This window comes from Cervus canadensis, chromosome 13 (genome assembly GCF_019320065.1).
Source record: "Cervus canadensis isolate Bull #8, Minnesota chromosome 13, ASM1932006v1, whole genome shotgun sequence".
Lineage (NCBI taxonomy): Eukaryota > Metazoa > Chordata > Mammalia > Artiodactyla > Cervidae > Cervus > Cervus canadensis.
Window position 1 is genome coordinate 18,670,211 of NC_057398.1, and position 23,852 is coordinate 18,694,062.

The window sequence follows — 23,852 nt, forward strand, 5'->3', positions numbered from 1 at the left end:
GCCTTCCAGTTGGTGGTGTGGAGGGACCCGCGTTGGAGAGCTTTTCTCTTCTCTTCTCCAACCCCCCCAGGTTTAAACACCCACATCCCAGGATTACCCTGCTCCCTCCCTGAGGCCCAAGGGCATGTCCACTTCTACATGGAATTCTTAGGTTACTGGGTCCTACATCCCAAGAAAGAGAATGCTTGGGTATATATGCCAGAGGGGACCAGCCCCCCTCCTTCCCTCCACCCCCAGTTCCCAGCCCCAGCAGCTTAATAGCCAGAAGCCAGATCTGCTGCAGTGGGTGAGAGAACAATCCACATACATCCCCAAAAGAAAAAAAAAAGCTGACCCCAATCTCCAAGGGGATTGGTGCCCTCAATTTTGGCCAGTGCCTCCTCCAACCTAGGCCACAGAACCGGGGCAAGACAAAAGGAAGGACAGACCACCTCTTCCTGGTTCAGCCTTGCCTCGCTGGACCACCCTGGAATGAGAGTCCCCTTCTCTACCTCCTTAAGTTTTCCACACTTCGAACCCAGACGCTGAGCCCTGGCGAACTGTCACTCTGAGGGTGAGCTCTAGGCATTTTAGGAAATCGAGTTCCTGATTATGGAATCAAAGTTGTCTCTGAGTAAGAAAAACAAAAAAGTGAGACCATCTGAGAGTGTGTGCGAGGCATCCAAAGAAAGGCTGTCAGAGCAAAACCCCCTGTATTATGTTGCGGTCCTAACACAGGCTACCTATGAACCACGGCTATTAAATCACAGCTGCACCCAGTAAAAGGACTCGGGAAACACACACCGTCGTCCACTCTCACACTCCCCTCACTTGCACAGAGTGACAATCAGCTTAAGCCGGAGCACCTTTGACAGGGTTTGTGTGTGTGCGAGGGGGCTGACAACCCCCTCCCTCCCCGCCCTTGGTGGATGAAGGGAGTAAGGAGTCAGGGAGTCCCCAACACCTTCTAGAGACACATCTTAGCAGTAAACTCCTGAAGGCACAGCGCAGACTTAGAATTGTCAACAATTGACCGAAAAAGACACAAAAGATAACTGTAGGATATAGTCAAGGAACAACCTAAATAGATTTGAGTGAAGCTATCCTCTTCTAATCCCTTCTCACAAACTTCTTAGGAAGTCGCGGAGTCGGGGCACACTCGCCAGCCCACCTTTGAGGTATTGCTGGGGCAGAACCTTGTCATGGAGAGCCGAGGCGCAGGAGGGCGCGCTCGTACACCGTAGTTCGTAGGTAGGTACCATCCGTGGATGAGCCGGCTCTGACTTAAACCTCAAGGATGTAGCTACCGCTCCACGGAAGAAGTCGCAGGCGGAAACCCCTCGGCGAGTAGAGGGAGGAAGCCCTTCTTCTCTCTACCATGCCCAGGGGCGTTCCGCGGAACCCTAGAGCCTGCGGGTCAGGGCTCGCGAGGCGCCCGCCACGCGCGCGCGATGCCACGGGACCTGCTCAGGCCTCTGCTCAGATTTTTCACCGAAGACTCACCCTTCGCGAGCGAGGGACAGAAACAGATTCCCACCTGTAAAATCCCTGCGCGCGCGCACTCACACCTACTCTCACACACACACCTGAAGATAAACAGGCTCTGAGCTCCGGCCACCTTCCTAATTTTCGGGCGCAGGAAAGACAAGCGAGCGGGCGAGCAAAGCGCCCTTACGCTCTAATCTCTTCCCTTCCGAGTCCAAGCCATCCCGAAACCTGCCCTCTCGTGCGCCAAGAATGTACCCCGAGTTCAGAACTTCGTCCTGGTGCTCCCCCCTCCCTTCATTCCTCGGCTTGCTAGAATATGGCGAGTGGATTTCCTCACTAGGAGCTGGCAGTTCCCGGCGGCGCAGGCGGCGGGCGCTGCGGGCAGCATTGGCTGGGGACGCACCAGGACGCACCGCCCTGCGCGCGGGGACAGAGTGTGGCCTGGGCTTCTGTGCCGCCAGCCCCGGGGGCGGGGGACGCGCTCTCCAACTTTCCGCCAGCTGGGGTGAAGTTGCACTAGCGGTACTTCGAGCTTTGACTGTAGCCCTCCCCGCCCCCCCCCCCCCCGGGGAGGGGGGGAGACCACCCCAGGGCTCTGGCCTGGCCTGCAGCCTGTTCCCCTAGCGTCCCCAAACAGCACTCTCCCCCACGCTCCTAGAAAAGCCATGGGCTGGGGATGCGGGGTTCGGTATCCCTCGGATCGCCTCAAGCACCATCCCGGAGGCGTTCACTTTCGGCCGCCAAAGCCAAGGGCCAGGCCCTTCAAATGCACTCTGGCTGGTGCCCCTGCCCTGTGACCGCCTCTGCGCCCCGGCCGTCGGCCCCTCGCCCCGCCCGTCCCCTCCGGTCCAGGCTACGCGCAGCGTTCGGCCCGCCCCAAACCGGCCAAAGCTGCTGGATGTCTGGCTATCAAATTAAATCAGCGAGAAACGGGGGTGTCTTACGTTGCATCGGCACACCAAGCATCTCCGGGAGCCCCTTGACAGCCCCCTCCGCGGGGACAGCTGCGCTCTGCATCATCTCCGAGCGAGAGCCAGCGAGTCGCAGTCTACGGAGATCTCTCGCTCAAGCTGGATTCAGAAATTGGAAAATAATAATAATAATAAAAAAACACCCAACCAGACCGCCGAAGTCACGGTGGAAGCGGACCCTCCGCTTCTCCAGCAAGATTCCACAGGCTGCCTGGCCCCCTCCCCCTGCCAGTCCCCGGTCTGTTTCAAATCCCTTTGATCTCCCTCTCCCGGGTTGGTGCACATCCCGGGTTGAGGAGACGCTGTTGCTGCAGCTCTGGCTTTTTTTCCCCCTCCTCCCTCCCCCGCCCGCTTCCCTCCCCCTCCCCCTCCACCCTTGGCGTGCCGGCCGCCGGGGAGGCCGCGGTCACCCAGGCATTTTGATTCATTCACACTGCAGGAACGGCCGTGACGTCGCTTTCCGCAGGCAGGCCCGCCCTTCAGCCAAGCCCCCCACCGGGCAGCAGGCGGAGGACCTAGGCCGGAGTGAGGGTCCCAGCGCCCCGAGGGAGGCCGGCCGGCCAGGCAGGAGGGCGGGACCGCATGGAGCGGGGCGGGGCCTCACGGGCCTTCCCCCACCCGCTGCCCGCGGTGCGCGCTCGCGCCCCGGGTATAAATACTGCGGCTAGCTCGGCCGCGGCAGCAGGTGTCCCGGACGGCGGTGTCCGGGTCTTCGAGGGTTCCGTGGGTTCCCCCGGGGAGGGAGGGGTGGTCCCGGCCCCAGCGGGCGGCTCGTGTCCTCTCCGCTTCTCTGTTCGAACCAAAGGGCGGGGCAGGCGCCCCGAGGCCGGGCCGCTCGGCGGGGGTCTTCCCGTCGCGCGCTCTCGGTCCCGGGCTTCTCCTGGCCTGATGATCGAGCGCGCTCCGTAACTAGATGACTCCATCCTCCTCGTCCTCGGCCTCCTCCTCTTCTCCTCCAGCCAACTCCTTTCCCGCCGGCGCTTCCCAGTCCTTGCTCTCTCTCCCCCGCGTCTGGCTGAGGCCGGGCCAGGGACAGCCCGTACTCAGCCCGGAGCGCGCGAGTCACGCAGCGGGCGGCGGCCGGTGGTGGAGGGCCGCCAGGGGCTGCGCGCGGAGGTAGCGGGGCGCGGACCCCCGGGTGCGCGCCCCCGCACACCACGGCCTGCGGCTCCCAGTGGACTCTTCGGTCCTCCTCCGCCCCGTCCCGGCCGCTCTGCCTGCGTCCGCCTTGCTTGTCCTGCCCTCAGTCCTTCGAGACCGCCCTGCCTCACCCGCTGCTACCGCGGGTGTTTTGAACAATTCCCCACCTCGTGCGTGCAGGGCGGCAACGCGCACACCCACCGCTGGGGCTAACGAGCGAAGGCGCGCGTGTTATGGTACCATGACACTTTACATACCATAACGCTTATGGTATTTACAAGACACACACAAACACCAATTCTCCGCGCGAGGTCCTGGAGGAAATAAAACAGAAGGCCCATCGATGGGACGGGTCTCCTCCGCGTGCTTCATCAGATTCTCGACGCCGCCTGACTGCAGGCGCGAGAAGCCCATCCCCCTGCAATAGGACCCTCTCCTGATCCTAGGATCCTGTCCTAATAGGCGACTCTCCGGATCCCAGCCCTCGCAACACCGCCACTCTGAATTTCGTTCCAGAGACATAGACAGATGTGTGATCCCAGCTTAGTGGGGTCTGGCTCGAGTGGGAAGGGGAACTGGGTGCTCTCTCTCCAACCATCCAGCTTTTTCTTCTGGTGTTGCCCACGAAGAGGGGATACCAAGGACTGGTGAGGGACAAGCGTGACAGTGGGGGAGCATGGCATGGCTGTCAGCGCTTAGAATTTGTTTTCAATGAAGTCACACTGACTTCTGTGTGTCCTGGAGCTGGGTTGGCATCGTCTCTTGCCCTGCCTACCTGCGAGGCAATTCCAGTGCACAAGAAGCCAAGAACCAGGTGACATTTTCAGAGTTTACCAAAATGTTTTCTACGAAAACTTTTGCTAGCAATCACGAGGAAATGCCAGCCTCATTAAGAATCAAAGAAAAGCAAAACAAAACATCTTGTACATAAACCTCTTTCTGTCTGTTCAGTGAAGAGGGGGGGAGGAAGAATCGTAGAATTCACTGCTGTTGAAGGTGCTTGGAGACTGTTTCTCTCACAAACATTGCTAATGTGTTTAAAAGCTCTTAAATTCGTTTGAAAAGCAATTGGGCAATATGTATCAAGTCCATAAACTATTCATACTCTTTAGCTCATGTCATTCCACTTTTGAGTGTCTATTCTAAGGAAATAATAAAATTTGAAAAAAGTTTCAGACAAGAAGATGCTTAAACAACCTAAATATTCAATAAAAGAAAAATAATGTTATACAATTATTGAAACTAATTATGAAACCTAGCAACATGGAAATGCTTGTGAAATACTAAAAATTTCAAAAGCAGGATGCAATATTGTATGATTATAAGTATGTAAAAATGTTAGTCAAAAATAAAAGCAGTGGTAGTCCCATTGTTGGCTAGGGTGTGAGGGAAAATTAGAAAACAGTTTCTTGGTAGGTATGCAAAGAGGAACAATGTCTGCTGAGGGCATTTTGGCAATATCTTTTATAGCCTAACAGTGTGATGGATTTGACCTCATTCATATAAAAATTTGTCCACACAAAATAAGAATAACATCTATAATGATATATGTTTATAACAGTTAAAGAGTATAATCTATATATCCAACAATAGGGGATTATTAGAGTATATAAATGGAATATTAGTCATTTGAAAATACAACAGGATATTTAATAATGTAGAAAAGTGTTCCAGATTTATAAGGAGGTGAGGGAAAAATGAGAATGTGAAGCAGTATGGACTTTAGGATATTTTTTAAACAAGTGTAGATAGAAATATATGCTAAAATATGAAAGTGATTATCTGTACATTACAATTTTTATTTTCTTCTTTTTGCTCTTTTCAGTTTCCTCGATGAGCACATTATTTTATAAGGCAGAAAAAAAACTAATAGAAGTTGTTTTTCAAAAACTTTGGGGAAAAACTGGAAGAAAATATATCAGAATGCTATTCAGATGTGTATTACGGAAAAAAAAGTATATTAGGGAAATGTATTTTAAGGAATTTTTTCTTTTCCAGATTTCCTGTAAAGTTGATATATATTTTCAGTAATATTAATGAAAGATAAAATATTTATATGCAGTGAAATGTGAAGCATATGCATAATTACTTCTATGATTTAATATTATAATTTTTAAATGCTCTCTGCAGCTCCTGCTCCCCTTGAATGAACCTGCCTGGGTCCTGCCCTCTTCTCACTGCATGTCATTAGCCTGTCACTGGATTGGGGGCAGCATTACTGTGGTGGGGACTCTTCTGTGCCCAGGGCTGTTCAGGGGATGCCACTTTCAACTCTACCCAATGGCACAAGAGCCCTGAGAGACCCATTCTGCTGTCAGTTCTTGACTGGTGAGAAGCAGTTCCCCCAACATCCCTCTGTGTCTCCATAGGTACCCACAAAGCAGCTCCACCAATAAATACCCTTTTTGCATTCCTATAGTTCTCTAGAGGTATTTGTCTCCTGGTATGAGCTGAATCCCACTCCCAAGGTCTTTCACTAACACCTACATCTGGCAAGGTATTTCAGTTTCCTCCTGGGCCCTTGCCTGTCCCATCTAATAATGAATCTCCAGTTTAAAAAAGAAAAAGCTTCCCTTAAATGTACCTTTTAGTGCCTGCCACTACAGATAGCGATAATAATAACATCAACATAATAACCTGTGGTGATAATAATAACAACCAGTATTTACTGAAAGTATAAAACTGTGCCCGGCACCAAGGTAAGAGCTTCTACCTGTGTAATTCCACCTATTATTCACAACAATTTCATAAGTGGCATTGGAGGGTGAAAACACTGAGGATAATGGGCTAAGCTAGTCTCCCCGCCCCAACCCCCCACAGAATGGAAGAAGGACTAGTTCCCACAGAGAGCAGACAGTCTACTGGAATAGCCCAGGAAAACTATCGAGGTGTTTGGACTTAAACCTCTGAGCTAACTCAGGGCTTTTCCCACTGAAGGCTGTACACAGCGGGCAGATGACATCCCAGGAGCAATGGTCCTCAGAGCCTCCTCAGACCTGTGCCTTTTAGCTACACCCCAGCAGGAGGGTGGGTACCAGCCACCACTCATGGCTCGTGGCCATGTGGCTTTCCCAGATCTAAAGTTCTGTCAGGGCAATCGGTCAATAGTCAGGAAGAGTATCCAGTACTTTCTGGACATTTACATATTACATTTCTGGGAACCAAACCCAACATGTCAGTGGATCCAATTCTGAGGGAAGACTCTCCAGAAACTCAATTTAAGAAAATGATTAAAGCTTGCATTTGTCTAGCACTTTACATTTTACAAAGTTTCTCCACATATTTTATCTCATTTGATCTTCACCATCATGCCAGGGCTTGGGTATGACTATCAGGAAACGGAGAAGTTAAGTGGTTTGCCTAAGGTCACACTGCTAATAAGTTACAGAGTCAACTGGAAATTAAATCCAGCCTTTGACTCCCAATCTGGTGCTCTTTCCACTGGGCACAGCAGACTTGTGTGTCTTCTAACCCTTGCATTTTAGGAACTTCACAGAGTGGGAGAGTTCACCCTCAGACGCCAGGAATCCTGAAGCCCCGTCTCTTTTCCTGCTGAGGGACAAATTCACTGCCTCTGCTCCTTGTCACCCCATCTCCAATCATCTCCTCCTTGTCCTTATTCCTCTCAAACCCTCTTTTATCATTTGCATTTCGAAACTGTTTCCTTAATTATTCTCCTGCTGTTGGAAACCTGCTCTCTCTGTCTCTATGGCATCCTTTGATTTATCTCTGTCTGGATAACAGCTCCCCAATTCTCCTTGGGGAATTCAATTTTCATTCATTTTTCTGCTGGGCTAGATTGATATAGACCCTCTGCCCTGGTCCATATTACTCATCCCAGCAGAGAAAACCAGGGAGACCAACCCTTAGCCCAGCCCCTAGGGAGCCACTGTCTTGTTCAGGGAGCCACAAGGAGTTCTCCAATAAAAGGACAGGGGCCTTTGCTCTTCTCCATCTGTCCACCCAGTCCTCCCAGTCATTTGTCACAGGCCTCTTTTGTGAGCCCACCACTTTGTCATTTGTCTCTTTCTCTTCCCAGAATCTTCCAGGGATCTCTCCCCCCAGGGATGCTGATCAGTTGTTGCTCATCTTAAACCTGCCCCGTGTCCTTGACACAGGAATTTAAGGGACATGGAAAAGAGATGGTCCTGTTCTTGGACATCTAACTCTCAAAATGAGATTATGAGTCAGTAAGTAGCTCAAAAACAGAATAAGTAAAGGGCACTGGGATCCTTAGAGGAAGAAGGAAATTGACAATAGCTAACACTCATATCACCTGCACTACTCTAAGTGTTCGGTATATATTAACTCATTTAACCCTCAGAAATCCACTGAGGCAGGAACTATTATTATCCCCATTTTATAGACAAGAAAACTGAGTCAGCACAGAGCAGTCAGGTGATGTGCCCAAGGTTGCACAGATAGTAAGCAGTGGGGCCAGGTTATGGTCATAGGTAGTCTGGCTCTATCGCTAGCACCATGAAGTAACTTTTATTTGAAGGCCCCTGGGCATAGCCTGGTGGTAGAACAGGATATATCACTGAGCGAGGCCAAGTCTTCTGAGATCCATCTGTGCAGCCATAACACCCCATGGCCTATGTGTATGGGAAGCAGGGGAATGAATTGAGGAATTTGGTTTCATTCTAATCTCAGAGTTTTTTCTTTTTATTTCCTATAAAAAATCTAGGATATTTTAGATTATTTCTTAATTTATGCATTCACTAAATACCCATTGAATGCCAGCTTCTTGCTGGGCCCTGGAAGACAATGACCCAGAGTGCCAAGTGCAGACAGATTACCTTGCTCCATGATTCCCAGCACACCTGTGGAATAGTGTCAGCTAAGTTCCTCAGGGGCATCTGCCTTCCTTGTACTGGGAGGGAGGCAGAGCCTGGGTTAGCAGACATTTGGGTTCTGGGCTCAGAGTACCTGAATTCAAATCCCAACTGTGTACATCCTACCTGGGGTAAACTTTGGCAGGTCCCTTACTTTGCCTTCTCAGTGGCTAAATAATGGTAGTATTCTTGTCACAGATGGTCACCTGAAGCAACTAGGAACCTGCATCATTATTGTATCCCCTCTATAGTATTTTGCCTGTTTTACTTTTTATTCTTTGGCATTTGTGGGAGAAACCAAGAGACAAGAAACTCTTCAGAATGCTTTCAAGTAAAGACTGGAACTTCGGAGTTCTTCTTTCCTGAAAATGTTAGTTGGGAGGGAGAGACCCATGATCATGGGTTTTTTTGTTTTCTTTCCCCTTTGGAGGTGGAAACCTACTCTTACACAAGAGTAGGTCACAAGCTGAGGTAAAGATGCCTAAATTACTCCTTGGGTGAAATTTTAACTATATTATGATAAGTTGTCACTCCATTAAGGAAACAGGCAGCTTTTGCACCGAGCAAAGCGGGCAAGAAGGCACAGCTGGGTGGTGGCTGGGAGAAGGGATCCCTGAAAAGAGCCTCTGGTGCAATGGGTCAGACCATCAGGGCTCACCTGACACCTAGGGAAAGTTACTTAACCTTGCTAGCTTCCCTTCTCATCTGTAAAATGGGGAGATGGCCCCTCTACATTGTAGGGTACTTGTTGGACTAGAGATAATGCATATAAACTCCAGAACCCAGCGCTCAGCGCACAGAAGGCCCTCAAGTGCCATTGTGGTGGTTGTTAAGAAGGTGACCCACGGTCATCACCAATAACTGGGCTGTGTTCCTTCTGCCTGCTTTCCCAAACAGCCTCTCCGTGGCACGCTGAGATACCAGATTCTGTATCTTCTCTTCAGAAGCTGCTCTGCCCACACAACCTGCAATCCTGCTCTCTTTACCTTTGTTTTGAATGTTCACCTAATACTCAAGATCATCTGCAAAAAGAACTTGGACTCCAGAGGTTGCACACAGCCGACACTCGCTCTCCCTTCCCCATGTCCCTCTTCAGTCTCCAGGACCCAGAGGCATCCTGAATCCGAGAATGATCCAGTGACCCCCATCTCTCAGTGCTTTATGGTTGGTTAGGGGCCTTTCCACACCTCTTCTCACTTAAGCATCACAAGGTAGGTAGGGCCCATCGTAATCCAACCACTCTACCAATGAGGAAACAGCGCAGAAAGGTGGGGCTGCCTGCTCTAGGATACCAGGGCCCAGTCCCAGAGCCTCTAACCTGATGCTCTGTTGTCTCAGCTTCTAGGGAGGAGGTTGTAAATGGGGAGCAGGAGGGGGAGGGGTGGAAGTCCTGCCTGGCTCCATTTGGAAATAGCTGCAGGTGTCAAGGCTAATCTATAAAACAACTCCGTCATCATCTTGGCCAAAGGTTTTTACTGGAGGAGCTTAACTCAGCAGTTTCCTCTCAGGAACTGACTTACAACCAAAAAAATGTGAATGTGCTAGATGTGGGCAGAGGCGACTGGAGAAAGGTTGGGGTGGGGGTGGGGTTCGTGTGAGAAGTCGTTGTGGGGGGCGGTCGGTCAGACACCGCCCACCCTGGAACCACATGAACTTCAATGTTGCTGCCTGCTACAGGGGGACCCCCTCTGAGCTTCCACTCACTGCCTGGTATGTGGACAGTGCTTGTTCTTGCCTGGCCGTATTGTCGCAGAAGGGCTCCACTGTCAGTGCAGGGGCTGGCACACGGAAAGTCCCCCACAAATGCCAGTGTGAGTGTATGAGGACAAAGAACACGGCGCTGATTACTTCTCTCACTGCTTGATCATCTCTTCTTTTCATGGCCCAAGTTCACTGGGAAGGGGCCTCTTTTTTCATATGCCTCGGTGGAGGGAGCAAGACATACTGTGGCTATGGCCACTTTTTGAAAAAATATTTGTTTTTTATTTATTTGTCTGCTCAGGGTCTTAGTTGTGGCATATGGGATCTAGTTCCTTGCACAGGGATCGAACCGGGGCCCCTGCTCAGGGAGCACGGAGTCTTAGCCACTGGACCACCAGGGAAGTCTCACTGAAGCCATTTTTGATGGTCAAGGAAGACATACTGAGAACTCTGAGGGGTAAAGGATTTCCCCCAGACCTCACCAAGGAAGCATTCCATAGAAGACTTAAACCCTGGGTCTACTCTACATCCGAGCTCTGTGGCTGTGAGCTTGCCCAGCCTCTGTTTTCCTGTGTTAGCAGGGGTGGTAATACTCAGATCATCCCCTCTGAGAAGGGGTTGAGATCCAATATGAAAAGCCCCTAAAGCAAATGCTCTGTAAAATTCATTCTACCCTGCTGCCCCTACACACCCAGGGTCCTCGGATTTACAATGAGCATCAATCACCTGGGCATTTTGTTTGAATACAGATTCTGATTCAGCAAGTCTGGGACAAGAGATTCTGCATTTCCAACAAGTTGCCAAGAGATGTCAGTGCTGCTGGCCCCTGGGCCCCACGGTGTGCATGAGTGCTTTAGGGCAGTGCTGCCCAATGCAGAAGCCACTAGCACATGTGGCTGCTGAAAGATGTGGCCAGCTGGAAACAAAACACGCTGTAAATGTCAATTACATGTTGCATTTCTAAGATTTCATACCAAAAAGACTGTAAAGTATCTCATTAAGATTTTAGAAACTTTAATACATGTAGAAATGATGGGTCTTTTGGATGTGTGTTGTGTTTAGTTGCTCAGTCGTGTCTGACTCTGTGCAACCCCCTGGACTGCAACTCACCAGGTTCCTCTGTCCATGGGAGTCTTCAGGCAAGAATACTGGAGTGGGTTGCCATTTCCTTCTCCACGGGATCTTCCCGAACCAGGGATCAAACCTGCATCTCCTGCATTGCAGGCAGGCAGAATCTTTACCCACTGAGGCATTAGGGAAGCCCAGTTGTTTGGTTATCTGGGGTTAAATAAAATCGAGTATTCATTTCACTTCTTTCTTCTATTAGCATTGCTATCAGAAAACTTAAAATTACTCAAGTGGCTGGCTTTCATATTGCTGTTGGACAGTGCTGTTCCTGGGCATTTTGACTTGCCTGTGCTGCAGTCACGCGTGCACACACACACACACACCCCAGAACAGTGCCTTCTTTCCCACCCAGCACAGTTTCTGGCACCGAATAAGGGTCTTATAAGCATTTGCTGGTGAATGAGCAGGGAGGATGCCCACAAGTAGAGCCCCATGGGAGCTGGCCCCGCACTCTGGTGAGGTGACCCCAGCTGCACAAGGGAGCCAGCGGGCCTGAGCAGGTGGCTGTGCCTGAAGAATGGCCATCTCCCCCTTGCAGTTGACCCTGACCTGCCACCCATCCATTCTCCCTCATCCTCGGCCCCACCCTTTCCTCTTTTCAAGGCTTTGACGGCAAAGAAAAAAGAATTCTAGTGTTCCCTTCCCAGGGCTCACCAGATAAAAAAGGAGGGTCACAGGATTGCCTGAATCCAGGGACCTGTCTATGCCCCCACAGTATTCCTGCCGTCCCTGAAGCGACATCAGCTAATCTTGGGGGTCCTGCCCCTTTCCTCTGCTTTCCTCCCCCAAGGTTCTCTTCGTGGGCTTCACCCATCTCTGCTGGTAGGGGTAGATGGGGAGTAGGGGAAGGATGGGAAAGAGGCCCAAGACCCTGGGCACAGGCCAGGTAGGAACCTGCACCAATCTCCCTGAGCCCCTGTCATAGCCCAAGGGGCTCTTAGAGAAAGAGGTGGCCAGCAGCTTCTGTTATAAAGACGCTCGCCTCGTCCACTCTGAAATAAGCAGGACAAGTCAGAGACCAGATGCCCACATCTTCCAATATTTCCAATGACCAGAGTCAGGTTTCAGGGCACTGCAGTCTGAGCTCTGGGAGTCCAAGGAAAGTACAGGCAGTGGAAGAGGCTGTAGTGGGCCAGGAAGGTCCCCAGGGTGCTTGGGCGCTGGGCTCTGCCCCAAACCACAGGGCTCTGAGCGCATCTCTGCCCCCTCCACCGGGGCCAGAGCGTGTGTGCACGTGGGTCCTCACCTCCCACTTGAGCATCTCCCACACCCGCCTCCTGCTTCCCCTCCACGCCTCTGACACTAAGCAGGACAAAGAGAATTCTCGAAGCATGTGAACTTACCAGAGGTCAGGGGAAGAATCTGCCTTCGTGGCGAGGACTGGAGCGTGGAGCGGCTGTTCCCGCTGAGCGCTGAGTGCGGGCAGCTCCAGAGGAAAGTCAGGGAGTGTGTGGGAGGGGGCAGCGCCCCCGGCGAGGGTGGGAACTGGGGGAGGGGCGTGGCCGGCGGGGTGCGAGCTGGTCCAAAGGGGGAGGCCGGAGAGACAGATCAGGACGGAGCCCAGGGGAGGCCCTTCTCCTCTTTTCTCCGAGAAAAGGTGCTCTGCTCCCCCTTGGAAGCTGGGGAAGTGAGGGTCTGTCTGGGGGAGGGGAACAGAGGGGCTGGAGACCGCCTCGGAGAAAATTAAATTGCACTTGAGGGCAAATTCTATTAGGGAATAGAGCCTGTCTCTCAGCAGCCTGCGTCCATTTAGGTGATTAGCTCGGCCCAGCACCTCCACCCCAGAGCCCGGGAGCTCTGTCCCTCCGCTCCTGGGAGCCAGGCCGGTGGCCTCCGGGGGCCTAGCAGCCCCTGCTCCCTAGCTCACCCTGGGAGGACCCTTCCCTCACCACTCACGGCCCCCAGGCTCTTTAAGTGGGTGCACCTGGCTGTTCTCCTAGAACACAGGCCAAAAACAAGGACAGGCAAGGCCAGAGAGGATAGAGCTGGGATTCGGACTGCTTTAGGCCTGGGGCGGGGGTGGGGGAAGTCAGAGGTCAGATGAAGACCACTGGGCACCGGGTGGTCCGATGGCTAGAAGATGGGGAGGGTCCAAATAGGAGGAGAAAGGAGAAGAGAAGTGGATCCGGTGAGTGAAAGGGCACCAATAAAAGTGAGGAGATGCACAGGAGGCAGGGTTTGAATGGGCAGAATTTGGCACCAGGGAGGAGGTACAGAGAAATACAAGTGACAGACACGTCCACTGATACATGATAGATTCATGGACTGCTGCTGCTAAGTCAACATCAGTCGTGTCCGACTCTGTGCGACCCCATAGATGGCAGCCCACCAGGCTCCCGTCCCCGGGATTGTCCAGGCAAGAATACTGGAGTGGGTTGCCATTTCCTTCTCCAGTGCATGAAAGTGAACACATTCATGGACTAGTAAATGGTAAAAATAAATTCAACTGTAAAATGGGCATAATGATAACAAGTACTCTCTGGGGCTGTTGGGCTGCCTAAATGTGCATACTGAGTTCCACAAATGTTCGGGGTTATTATTAGCTATTGGTTGTGTGTTAATACAGGTCACTCTGTATCTGAGCTCTGGCAGAAAGGTCTAGATTGAGGCCCCGTGACTGAGGCCTACTTACCAGCCCCTCCTTCCTAGCACCAGTGGGATAGGGCCCTGACTCACAGGCCCATCTCAACCAGCTCGACGGGCCTCTAGATTCTGCTGGCCATGAACCCTTTAAAGAGATGGTGCCTCCTCTCCTTCATACTGAAAGAGTTTTGCTTGATTTCCTTCAGTTTCTGGCTGTAAAATCATTTCGTTTGCTTAACAAAAGCACCTGAAATGTATCACGAGGAGAGCCAGTTCACCGTTTCCCGAACAAGGAGAAGCATCAGTGCACACGACATAGAGTGAGTTCTGAGAACACACAATGAATGATGCATCGTCCCTGACCTGTGGCCGGAATTAGTCTAGTGTATGTGACCCTCCTCTTGCAGACTCAGATATCTTAGGCTCCCCCAAGTGCCTTGGGGATACAGAATTTCAGCCCCAATTGAGCTTGACTTTTACATCAAGGGTTAAACTGTGTATTTATATTGCTGGAGTGGTTGCACTGGCCCAAATAGCAATAAATTTGTGTTCTGTGAGTAGGGAAGAAACAGGGGTGTTCAGAAAAGAAAGTGTGTGCTAGGTGGGGTACAGGATGTCCCCTGCTCGAGGTTGAGAGCTGGATAGTCACACTGTTACGGCAGGAAGGGAGAAGCCTAGCACTGTTCTGAATGTGTCCGCCAGCCCAGAGTTTATCTTGGAGAAGCTACCCTAGCCCAGTGATGGGCTCCAGTAAGCCCCACCAACCCCTACCTGCTGCTCGATTGTCAGGGCAAGGATTTAGCCCCTGAAGGTACCAGTGAGCCCTGAGAGCTAGCTGGTGTTGCAGATGGCCTGGCGTCTTCCCTGTGGCGGCTTCTCAGTACCCCAGGGTCCAACCAGTGTGGACAAGACCCCTGCTGTCTGAGAACACCCTCTCCCAACCCTCCCTGCACCTGCTAGAACACCTGCTGACAGAGGGCAAGTCCTTCTGGGGGGTTCCAGCATCTTCATGACAACAACCCCCCTGAAAATACACATTCCTGCCCTTCCTTGCATGCCCCCGCCTTGTCCCAGCCACTGAGTCTTGGCGACCCTCTTGGGCGGCTCTGAGCAGGCGTTCGAGCACCGTGGATTCTCACTAGCTGTGTTCTCCAAAGGTGATCTCATTCACTAGTGGCCCCCGCGCGGGAGAGCTTGGGCCAGTTACTCAACTACAAGAAAATGGAGAGAGGAACACTTGCCTCTCATGATTACACCTGAAATCACTGTGCTCAGGATTTGGCCCTTAACAGGGCTTCCCAGGTGGCTCAGTGGTAAAGAACCCGTGGGTTTGATCCCTGGATCAGGAAGATCCCCTGGAGGAGGGCATGGCCACCCACTCCAGTATTCTTGCCTGGAGAATCCCAGGGACAGAGGAGCCCAGCGGGCTACCGTCCATGGGATTACAGAGAGTCGAACATGATAATAAATGTTCTTACGAAGTCATCAGGCCCCTCTCTTGGCATCTCTTGGCTGACAGTAAAGAAACTGTCTTGTTTACCATTATGCTTCCAGCTCCAAGTGTAGGACCCTGTATATTATGGATCCTTTGGAAATGTATGTTACATAAAGGGATGAAGGAGTGAGTGAGTTTGTAAGGAATCCACTGCCACCGCCGGAGACCTGGAGGAACACACCCTCCTGGCAGCAGCTGCTCCCGGGGTGGCCAGCGCGGCTCTGTCAGGCCTAGTTAGGCTGCCAGGCCTGTTATCAGTGTGGTCATTGGCTGGGGACTCGAGCTAACTCAGCTGTCAGGGCCCCACTTACCTCTCACCCCTAATGGTCCCTGGCTCTTTATGTACTTCCTGCTCTCCCATGGCACTCTTTGGACTTTATTATGTGGACCACGTGGTCCCTGTGATGAGAGTTGAAGGAGAAAGCCTGAGATAACAGCCCAGACCCCAAGACACAGGAAAAGCCACACAAGTCTCCCGCGTCAGCACAGCTCGCTGGGACGAGGCTGGGGGGTTCCCGCCCACCGGTCCTCAGGATGCTGCCCTAGACCCAGGGTGCATGCTGCTTCTTCCCTTCTTTCCAAGCCCTGGCCCCCCTTTCAGGCCACCTGAGGCATCACAGAACCAGATCCTCAGGCAGGAAGCAGCTGAGGGGACTTCTAGCCCATCGCTTGCCCTGCAGAATTAAGTCTGTGGACCCTTCGGGGCAGCCATCTGGTCTCTGTATGGACCCAGCAGGTGTCATGGGCTCGCTCTTCAGAAGCAGCCAGGACCACTTCCAGGTAGTTCTGCCCAGGACGATCCCTTCCCACCAAGTTTTGCTTTTCAATAGATTTAGTTGAAAGTGCAATTTTGCTAGTGTGTGTGTTACATGTGCTTTATGGTTAGAGCCTAAATTATTTTAAATAGTTGCAAAATTACCATTTGGAGTGACTTGCTTTTTCACCATTTATTTAAACTACAGTGATGAGAGGTGATCTCCAAAATTCACAATTCAATCTTGGCTTTTTCAAAGTGGGCTGTGATTTTTAACTGAATTTTAGATTGTTGACTATTTCCTAAAAAACACAAAAATGAATTGCTCTAAAAAATAAGCTGCCACTCACTTCCCTGACTGTACTAAGCCCCAGTTTGCCTCCTGTCCTACTCCCTCATTCTCCCTTTAAAATGCCCCTTCACCCCTACAAAATCCAATTTGAGTTCTGTTCATGATGGACTCTTTTCCTGTTGCAAAATGTATTACTGATTAACATCTGTCCTTACCACTTAAAAGAAAAAATATGGCTGCCACCTATGTGACCACATCCTTAAAGTGCACACATACCATACAATGTGTGGAGTATACCTGTGGGGTTTATATTAGTCAGAAAAGGTCATGTGGTCGTGTGTCACACAAATGATGCCTAATGAACATCTCTAGTACCTGTGCCTTTGTGGAGTCCCTGCTCCTCAAATCTGAGCTGGGCCCGTGACTTACTTTAACCAATAGAACGCAACAGATGTGATCCTGTACCAGTTCTGGGACTAAGCTTCACGAAGGCATGGCACTTGGGGGCTTGGGACCCGTGTGTGTGAGCTCTGCTGGAGACACCATGTGCCAAAACCTCACCAAGAAGAGTCTATCAATGGACAAATCTCATGGTGCTTCTGAGAACAAACTACTTTTTTGGCATCTCTGCTCTCCCTAGGGTGCTGAGGGCAGAGAGAGCTGAATTGGCCTGGACGGAGAGGAGATGGGTGCTTGCAAAGTCAGGAAGCATTTTCCTTACCAGTGTGAGTGGAGGCTGTGCTTTCATTCGTCAGCCACTTGCTGAGCAGCCAGGGTGACCTACAGGGAGATACAGGGATGGAAAAATTCAGCCCCTGCCTCCCCAGAGTCCAAGTCTGATGGAGGAGGCCGTGTCATCAACATGTGTCTTCAGCAGTGTGATGGGAGCAACAAGAGAGGGAAAGATGTTGCTGGCCTACAGAGGTCAGGGGAGGAAGAGCCTGATTGTGGAGGGGGCTGCTGTGTGTGAGGAGGGCCAGGAAGGCTTCTCAGAGGAGGTGTCATAGGATTCCAGATAGGACCTTGGTGGGGAAGGATTTCTGGTGGAGAGCAGAACACAGATGACGGGCCATGGACTGAGAGATCCTGAAACTCGGAGGACCCACAAGTCTTACTGTCCAGCCTGGGGTGGAGGGTGCCCGTGAGGGTGGCCAGAAGGGTAGTTATGGGCAGGTGTGGGCAAGGGTCAGAGCACAGCTGGGCAGCCACACCAAGGTCTTACATGTACTGGCTGAGGAGAACGTGGGCCTCAGGCCTGAACCTCTCACACCAGGGACATCTTGCTAACAAATACTGAGACTGCATCGTCTCCTTCTGAAACACCTCACCAGCCCCTGCTGTCTGCAGATTCAAGTCCGACTGACAGGCTGTTCCTTCAGACCCCTGCTTAGGCCGCATCTCACCTACTCACTCTTGGGGCTCCCCCTCTTTCCCCCTACCCCTGCCCCCCTCATGCTAACTTCTCTGCTCCTCCTGAAGAAGAGGGGACATCTTACGGCTCCTGGGCACTTAAGCCATCCCAGGGCTGAGTTATAATGAAACCCTTTACAGTGAAATTATAATGGGCCTCGGCTTCTAGAACTCCAGCCCTTGAGGGCAGGGCACCGCATACCTCTTAGCTATGAATGTCACTGCCCTTCAGGAGACGCCCGCCCAAAGCTTTCGAGAAGAGGGTCGGATGTGTTTCCCAGTCTGCAGCATGTGCGGCCGTGGCCTGCACACACACACACAGACACAGACACACACACACACACACACACACACACACACACACTCACACACACACACAGCATGGATTCAGTCTTTTCCGTCAGAGAAACAGGGCAGCTGTGACAGGAAGGGTTGCTCAGGCCACAGGCTGCACACGGAGAGGAATTCTCCCAGGAAGAAGCAGAATTAGCCCCAGGCTCTCCCTGACGCCTGGAGGTGACAGCTTCCTTTAGGCGGGTAATCCACCATGAAGGCCGTGTTTCACACTAGCCGCTCTGCAACCGGCCTGTGGGGAATTGCTCCTGGAGAGTGGAAATTGGAACTCGTCAGGGTAATTTGTCCGTTTTACCACCCACGGTTCGGGCTACTGCCTGTGGTCTGACCTGTGGTTGGCCATGAATGAGACTGGCCTCAGAGAGAAGACTTTGACAACACAGGGTTTCCTGTCTTTGAAGAATGACCCTGAGTTGCTGTGGGAGCCGGGCCCTGTCACTGCTGTTTCACGGCCAGAGGGAGCAGCCAGGCCTCCAGGCCAGTTCCAACACCCAGGGAGCGATGCTTCCAGCAGCCAGGGGTGTTGGCCGCCTGGTTTTCTTTTGTTGCTTGGGTCTCTAGAGTCCACCCCTTCCCAGTCCCTAGCCTGCTGTGATTAGGAGGGAAGGCTGATGGTATTGATCATGGGACCATGTCTGGACTCCTGTGATGTGCTGGGCCCCGTCTCATACACGTTTAGCCCTGTGCTACCGTCCTTACAGATGAAGAAACTCATGCTCAGAGAAGTACTTACCAAGGTTACGTGACTGGTAAGGAGCAGCAGCAGGATTTGAACCCAGGTCTCTTAGCTCTAAAATATCCTTTTACCACAGTGGGCAACCTCCCCAGGCGGCTCTGTGGTAAAGAACTCACCTGCCAGTGCAGGAGAGGCGGGAGATGTGGGTTCAATTCCTGGGTCAGGAAGATCCCCTGGAAAAGGAAATGGCAACCCACTCTAGTATTCTTGCCTTGGAGAATCCCATGGACAGAGGAGCCTGGCGGGCTATAGTCCATGGGGTCACAAGAGTTGGACGCGTGCATGCATACGTGATCAGTCACTTCAGTTGTGTCCGACTCTTTGTGAACCTATGGACTATGGCCCACTAGGCTCCTTTGTCCTTGGGATTCTCCAGGCAAGAATACTGGAGTGGGTTGCCATTTCCTTCTTCAGGGGATCTCCCAACCCAAGGATCAAATCTAGGTCTCCTCATTGCAGGCAGATTCTTTACCACTGAGCCACCTGGAAAGCCCAAGAGTTGGACACAACTTAACAACTGATCACAGCACAACAGCCTTAATAATTTGCTACAGTCTCATTTTTCACTCATCCTAACATTATTAAGCATCTTTGATGCTCAAAGCACTGAGTGGCACTGAAAGGGGTATACAAAGGAATAACATGCTTTGAGAGATGCAGATCCCAGGATATAGGCCCATTGATTCAGAAGACATCTGGCCACCTGTGATGGGCCAGGCACTGTGTTAAGTCCTGGCCCTGCAGCAGAAGAGGGGGAAGATTGTCTCTGTCCTCGTGGAGCTCAGAGGAGCTGGGGAGGAGGCCACAGGCAGGCGACCATGCTGCTGGCTGGTAAGTGCTCTCATGGGGTGGGCACACCTGACTCAGGATTGAGGGGCTCAGAGGGCTTTCCTGATGGAGTGAGGTCTCAGCTGAATCCAAAGTCAGATCATAACTCAGATGCCCACGGGGCAGGCAGCTGAGGTCAGGAATACAGTAAGCTAGCCTCATTCTTAAATGGAGATATGCTCTGCTGCGTATCAAATATATAGTCATATTCTTCACAGATAATGCTCTCTTCATTTTGCTTGAAACATGACTTGTGGAGTTAGAGAGATGGACGCTGAGAAGTATTGCCCTCTTCTAAAGCAGCAGTGCAAATGTGATGATAAATGGTAACTGCCTCTTGGCCTCCAAACGGGGAATGCAAAAGGAAGAGGTGAGAACCACAGCTCTGGGAAACCCAGTTGCCCTGTGGGTACTGCACCCTGTGGGGGCAGGTCTTCTGATGGTGGACATGTAGGTTCCAGGTTTTGGTCAGTATCTCTGATTACTTCCTTAGGATACATTTTAAGCAGTTTGAGGATATAAACATCTTTAAGATTGATTTTTTTTTTTCAGAAATATTCTGCCAACTTACATTATCACCTTTCCAGTCTCAGGTTTTATCATTGCATAATGTATAGAAAAGATACTGCATTAATCTCTCGCTTCCTTTATTATTGAAAAATTGTTTCATTTATTTTTTGATCTTTGTATTTCTTTTATGAATTGACAGTTCATATTCTTGGCCTGTTAAAAGTGTTTTCAACTGTACAACTAATACAATTTAATGCAAATAAGAAAATACAGATATGTGAAAAGAGAAACAAATACCTATAATTCCACCACTGACTATTAACCACTATTTTTTTGGTGTGTATATCCCAGGTCTACACCCAGTATCCATAAGTATATGTGTGTCTTTTTTTTTTTTAAATAAGATCATACTATTGTTGCAACTTCATGTTTTTACTTACCAATACGGTGTGGAAACATTTTCAGGTTAAAAAGAACACATTCAAATCATTTCTGTTGGCTGTGTTGTATTTCATTGTAATGATGTACCAGAATTTAATCAATTTCCTAACTTAGACTGTAGGTCTAGGTTATTTTGGTATTATAAATATTCATTATTTAGCAAATCTTAGTAAGTATACTCAATTACTTTCCCAGGATAAATTCTAAAAGTAGAATTGTTGGATCAAAGGTTACATATTTTCTTAAAGCTTTTAAAACCTATTACCAGTTACATTACATTAAAAATTACACATTTCCCAAAATTTGTATCAGTTTATACTACCACTAGCAGTGTTTGAGAGTGCTCTGTAACAGATTATACTAAGGCGACCTCAACAATCTCTTCCATCCCATATAGTTTCCAGAACTTTATCACTGCCCCATCAAAAGGTAGAGCCTAGGACTCCTCTTCTTGAACCAGGGAAGGCCTTTGTAGCTGCATTCCGGGTAAGCCTTTAAATCTGCCTCTACCAACAATGAACGACAAAAGTAATGCTATTTGACTTTTGAGGGCAGCACAAAAAACTGCCATGCACTCCCACTTTATTCTCTTTGGATGGTTGCTCTTGGAGATCAGCTACTATGCTGTGAGGAAGCCCAAGCAGCCTGTGGAGAGTTCCACGTGGAGAGGAACAGAGGCCTCCTGCCCACTGTCTGGCTGAGCTGCGGGGGGACAGTCTGCATCATCTTGCCGGATGGATCACACTCAGACACCCTGCATGGAGCAGAGATGAGCCATTTTCAGCTGAACTCTGTTCAAGGTGCCGACTCATGATCAAAATGAATGACTGTTACTCTTTCAAACTGCTAAGCTTTGGAGTGGTTTTGTTACACAGCAATAGATAACAGACACATCTCATTTCCTCCCACTCTGGCTACCACTATCTTTTTTTTTTCCCTTCCATTTTTGCCAACAGATAAAAGGGGTTTTAATAATTTGGTTCAATATTTTTAATCGGGCTTTAGTGCTTTTCTTATTTATGATAGATCTTGAAGATCCTTTAGTTCTATTTCTTTTCCTTGCTATTTTTTCATTTCAAAAATGTTTATTGCAAAAATTCAAAAACAAACTTGAGTCTTTAAGTCAGAGCCAGGACTATGGTAAGGCCATGGAGGTACCTGGGCACCAAATTTAAGGAGGCACTCACTGTCAGGGGCTGACCTGCCCTACTGGGACCCTGAAGATAAATGCCTCCTTAAATTTTGTACCCTATATACTTCCCTTGCTCACTCTAGTCCCAACCCTGTTTTAAGTCCACCCTACCCCACTTTCTAGATATAACTGTACTGGTTATAGCTTGGGTATATATTGCTCTAGACTTTTTCTAAACATTAACTTATATATGTAACAATGTTATAAATTACATTATTAGTATATATGGATATATTACATTTAATAATTTACATTTACTACATTTACATTAAATTATATCTATGTTGTTAAATATATATATTTTAATGAAGATAGTAATAAATAGTAATATTTATGTTTACAGAAATATATCCATGGACATCTTACGTCAATACTCACAAACTGATCTTTCTCCAGTTGCCATATTTCATAACAGACATATCCCTTTGTAATTCTTATTGCACATATTTCCCAGTTCTTTTCATATGTAGCTTGATTTTATTTTAAACTTTATTTTTAAAAATTGGGTTATCAAGTAGATCAAACTCTCACCTGAGTTATTTTTCCATTGTTCTTATGCTAACAAAAACACCATTCGGCTATATTTCCCTATGCGTTAGTTTTTACATCCCTGGGACTTATTTCAATGTGTGGTGCGAAAATGGGATCTCAACTGAGTTTTCCTCAAACGATCAGTATTCTTAACATCATTTGCTAAACTCTATGACCATCAGAAATGCTGAGGTTTGCGAACGTGATGCGGACAGGGTAGAGCAGATTCGAGACAGACGAGATTCTGTTCCCCTCAGACCACAAGCTGTGATTCTGAGGTGGCAGAGGTTCCCAGGAAGACCCTGGTGAGGGCAGGGGGCGCCATCGCGATGGTGGAGGAAGGGGATTAGCAGGCAGCCCTGGGGCCCACTTTCCTCCCAAAGAGTCCGGCCACCCCCAGGGAAGGGCCTTTTGCTGTCTCTGTGTAGAGATGGGCAAGTCTTGCCAAAGAAGCACCTGGCAACTTGCCAGCCCAGGCAGGTGGCTCTCCCCCTAGAGTCGAAGCAGGTGCTCGTGGAGTCTTTCGCAACGCACCCAAGGCCAATGCCCCCATGACTGTCGCTCTTAGCTTTACCCCTCCTGTTGACAGGGGGCCCCTTACCTTCACCTGGTGACTTCTAGACTTCCTCCTCCCTGTCTGGTACCCATGACTGGTATTGGCTGGCCCCCTCCTCCCCTCAAGCCCTGCATAGGCGCAGATGACAGCTAGAGGGAAGGGGCAGAGAGGGTGAGCAGAGGGACTGAGCCCTATGCACTCCAGTGACCCTCTGGAGGCCATCACACCCCACTCATAACCACGCTCTCCTCTAGGGCAGAGACCAAGGCTTGGGGAGGCGACATCAGCCTCTGCCATGAACAGCCTGTGCCAAGGCAACGGGGAGGAGCCAGGGGAGAGGTGGGCCACCTCTCTGGGACCTCCACAGCCCAGGGGTGGTTTCTGAATGGAGCAGCCCCTCCACCCCTGCCCATAGAATCCCCTCTGGGTTTTCCCTTCCTTCAGTTCTCAGAGAAGCCTCCCCACCAACCTCCCGTTCTCTATCCTGCAGAGCACTTACCACAATCTTCTTTTTTTTCCCTCACATGTCTGTCTTTTCCTCTAGAGCGTAAGCTCCATAACACCATGTCTCTCTCCTTTGTTTATCCCCAGCTTCTAGCCCAGTGCAGCACTGGGAAAAAAATTCTCAAATGTCTTTTAAAGCTTTTTGCTTAGAATTCCTTGTATTTGTGATTTTCCTTTGTTGGAGTTGGCACGAGCTCTCTCTGCCTGCGATGCCCTTTTTCCTCCTCACTTTCCTTGGGAACACCCACTCATCGTTCAACAGCCAGCACAGCTGCCCCTCCTCTAGGAAATCATTTCTGAAATCAGTATGGAACATCCCAGGCAGAGGTGAGTTTGTCAGGCCCTGGAACGAGGACCCTTTATTTTGCAGGGGTCCTCTGAGGACCCTCTCCTTCAGGGGAGCTCTCCTAAGGTGCAGAAAACA

At 50.1% G+C, this 23,852-nt stretch overlaps 1 protein-coding gene across 1 annotated transcript in view; it reads right to left on the bottom strand.

Annotated features, from left to right (window-relative positions):
• LHX4 (LIM homeobox 4) overlaps positions 1 to 2,710 on the bottom strand; it is a 44,889-nt gene extending 42,179 nt beyond the window's left edge. Inside the window, exon 1 of the mRNA XM_043485700.1 lies at positions 2,412 to 2,710. Coding sequence (XP_043341635.1) covers positions 2,412 to 2,487 — 76 coding nt within the window. The 5' untranslated portion in view covers positions 2,488 to 2,710. The remainder of the gene's footprint in view (positions 1 to 2,411) is intronic.
• Between the last annotated feature and the right edge of the window lie 21,142 nt (positions 2,711 to 23,852).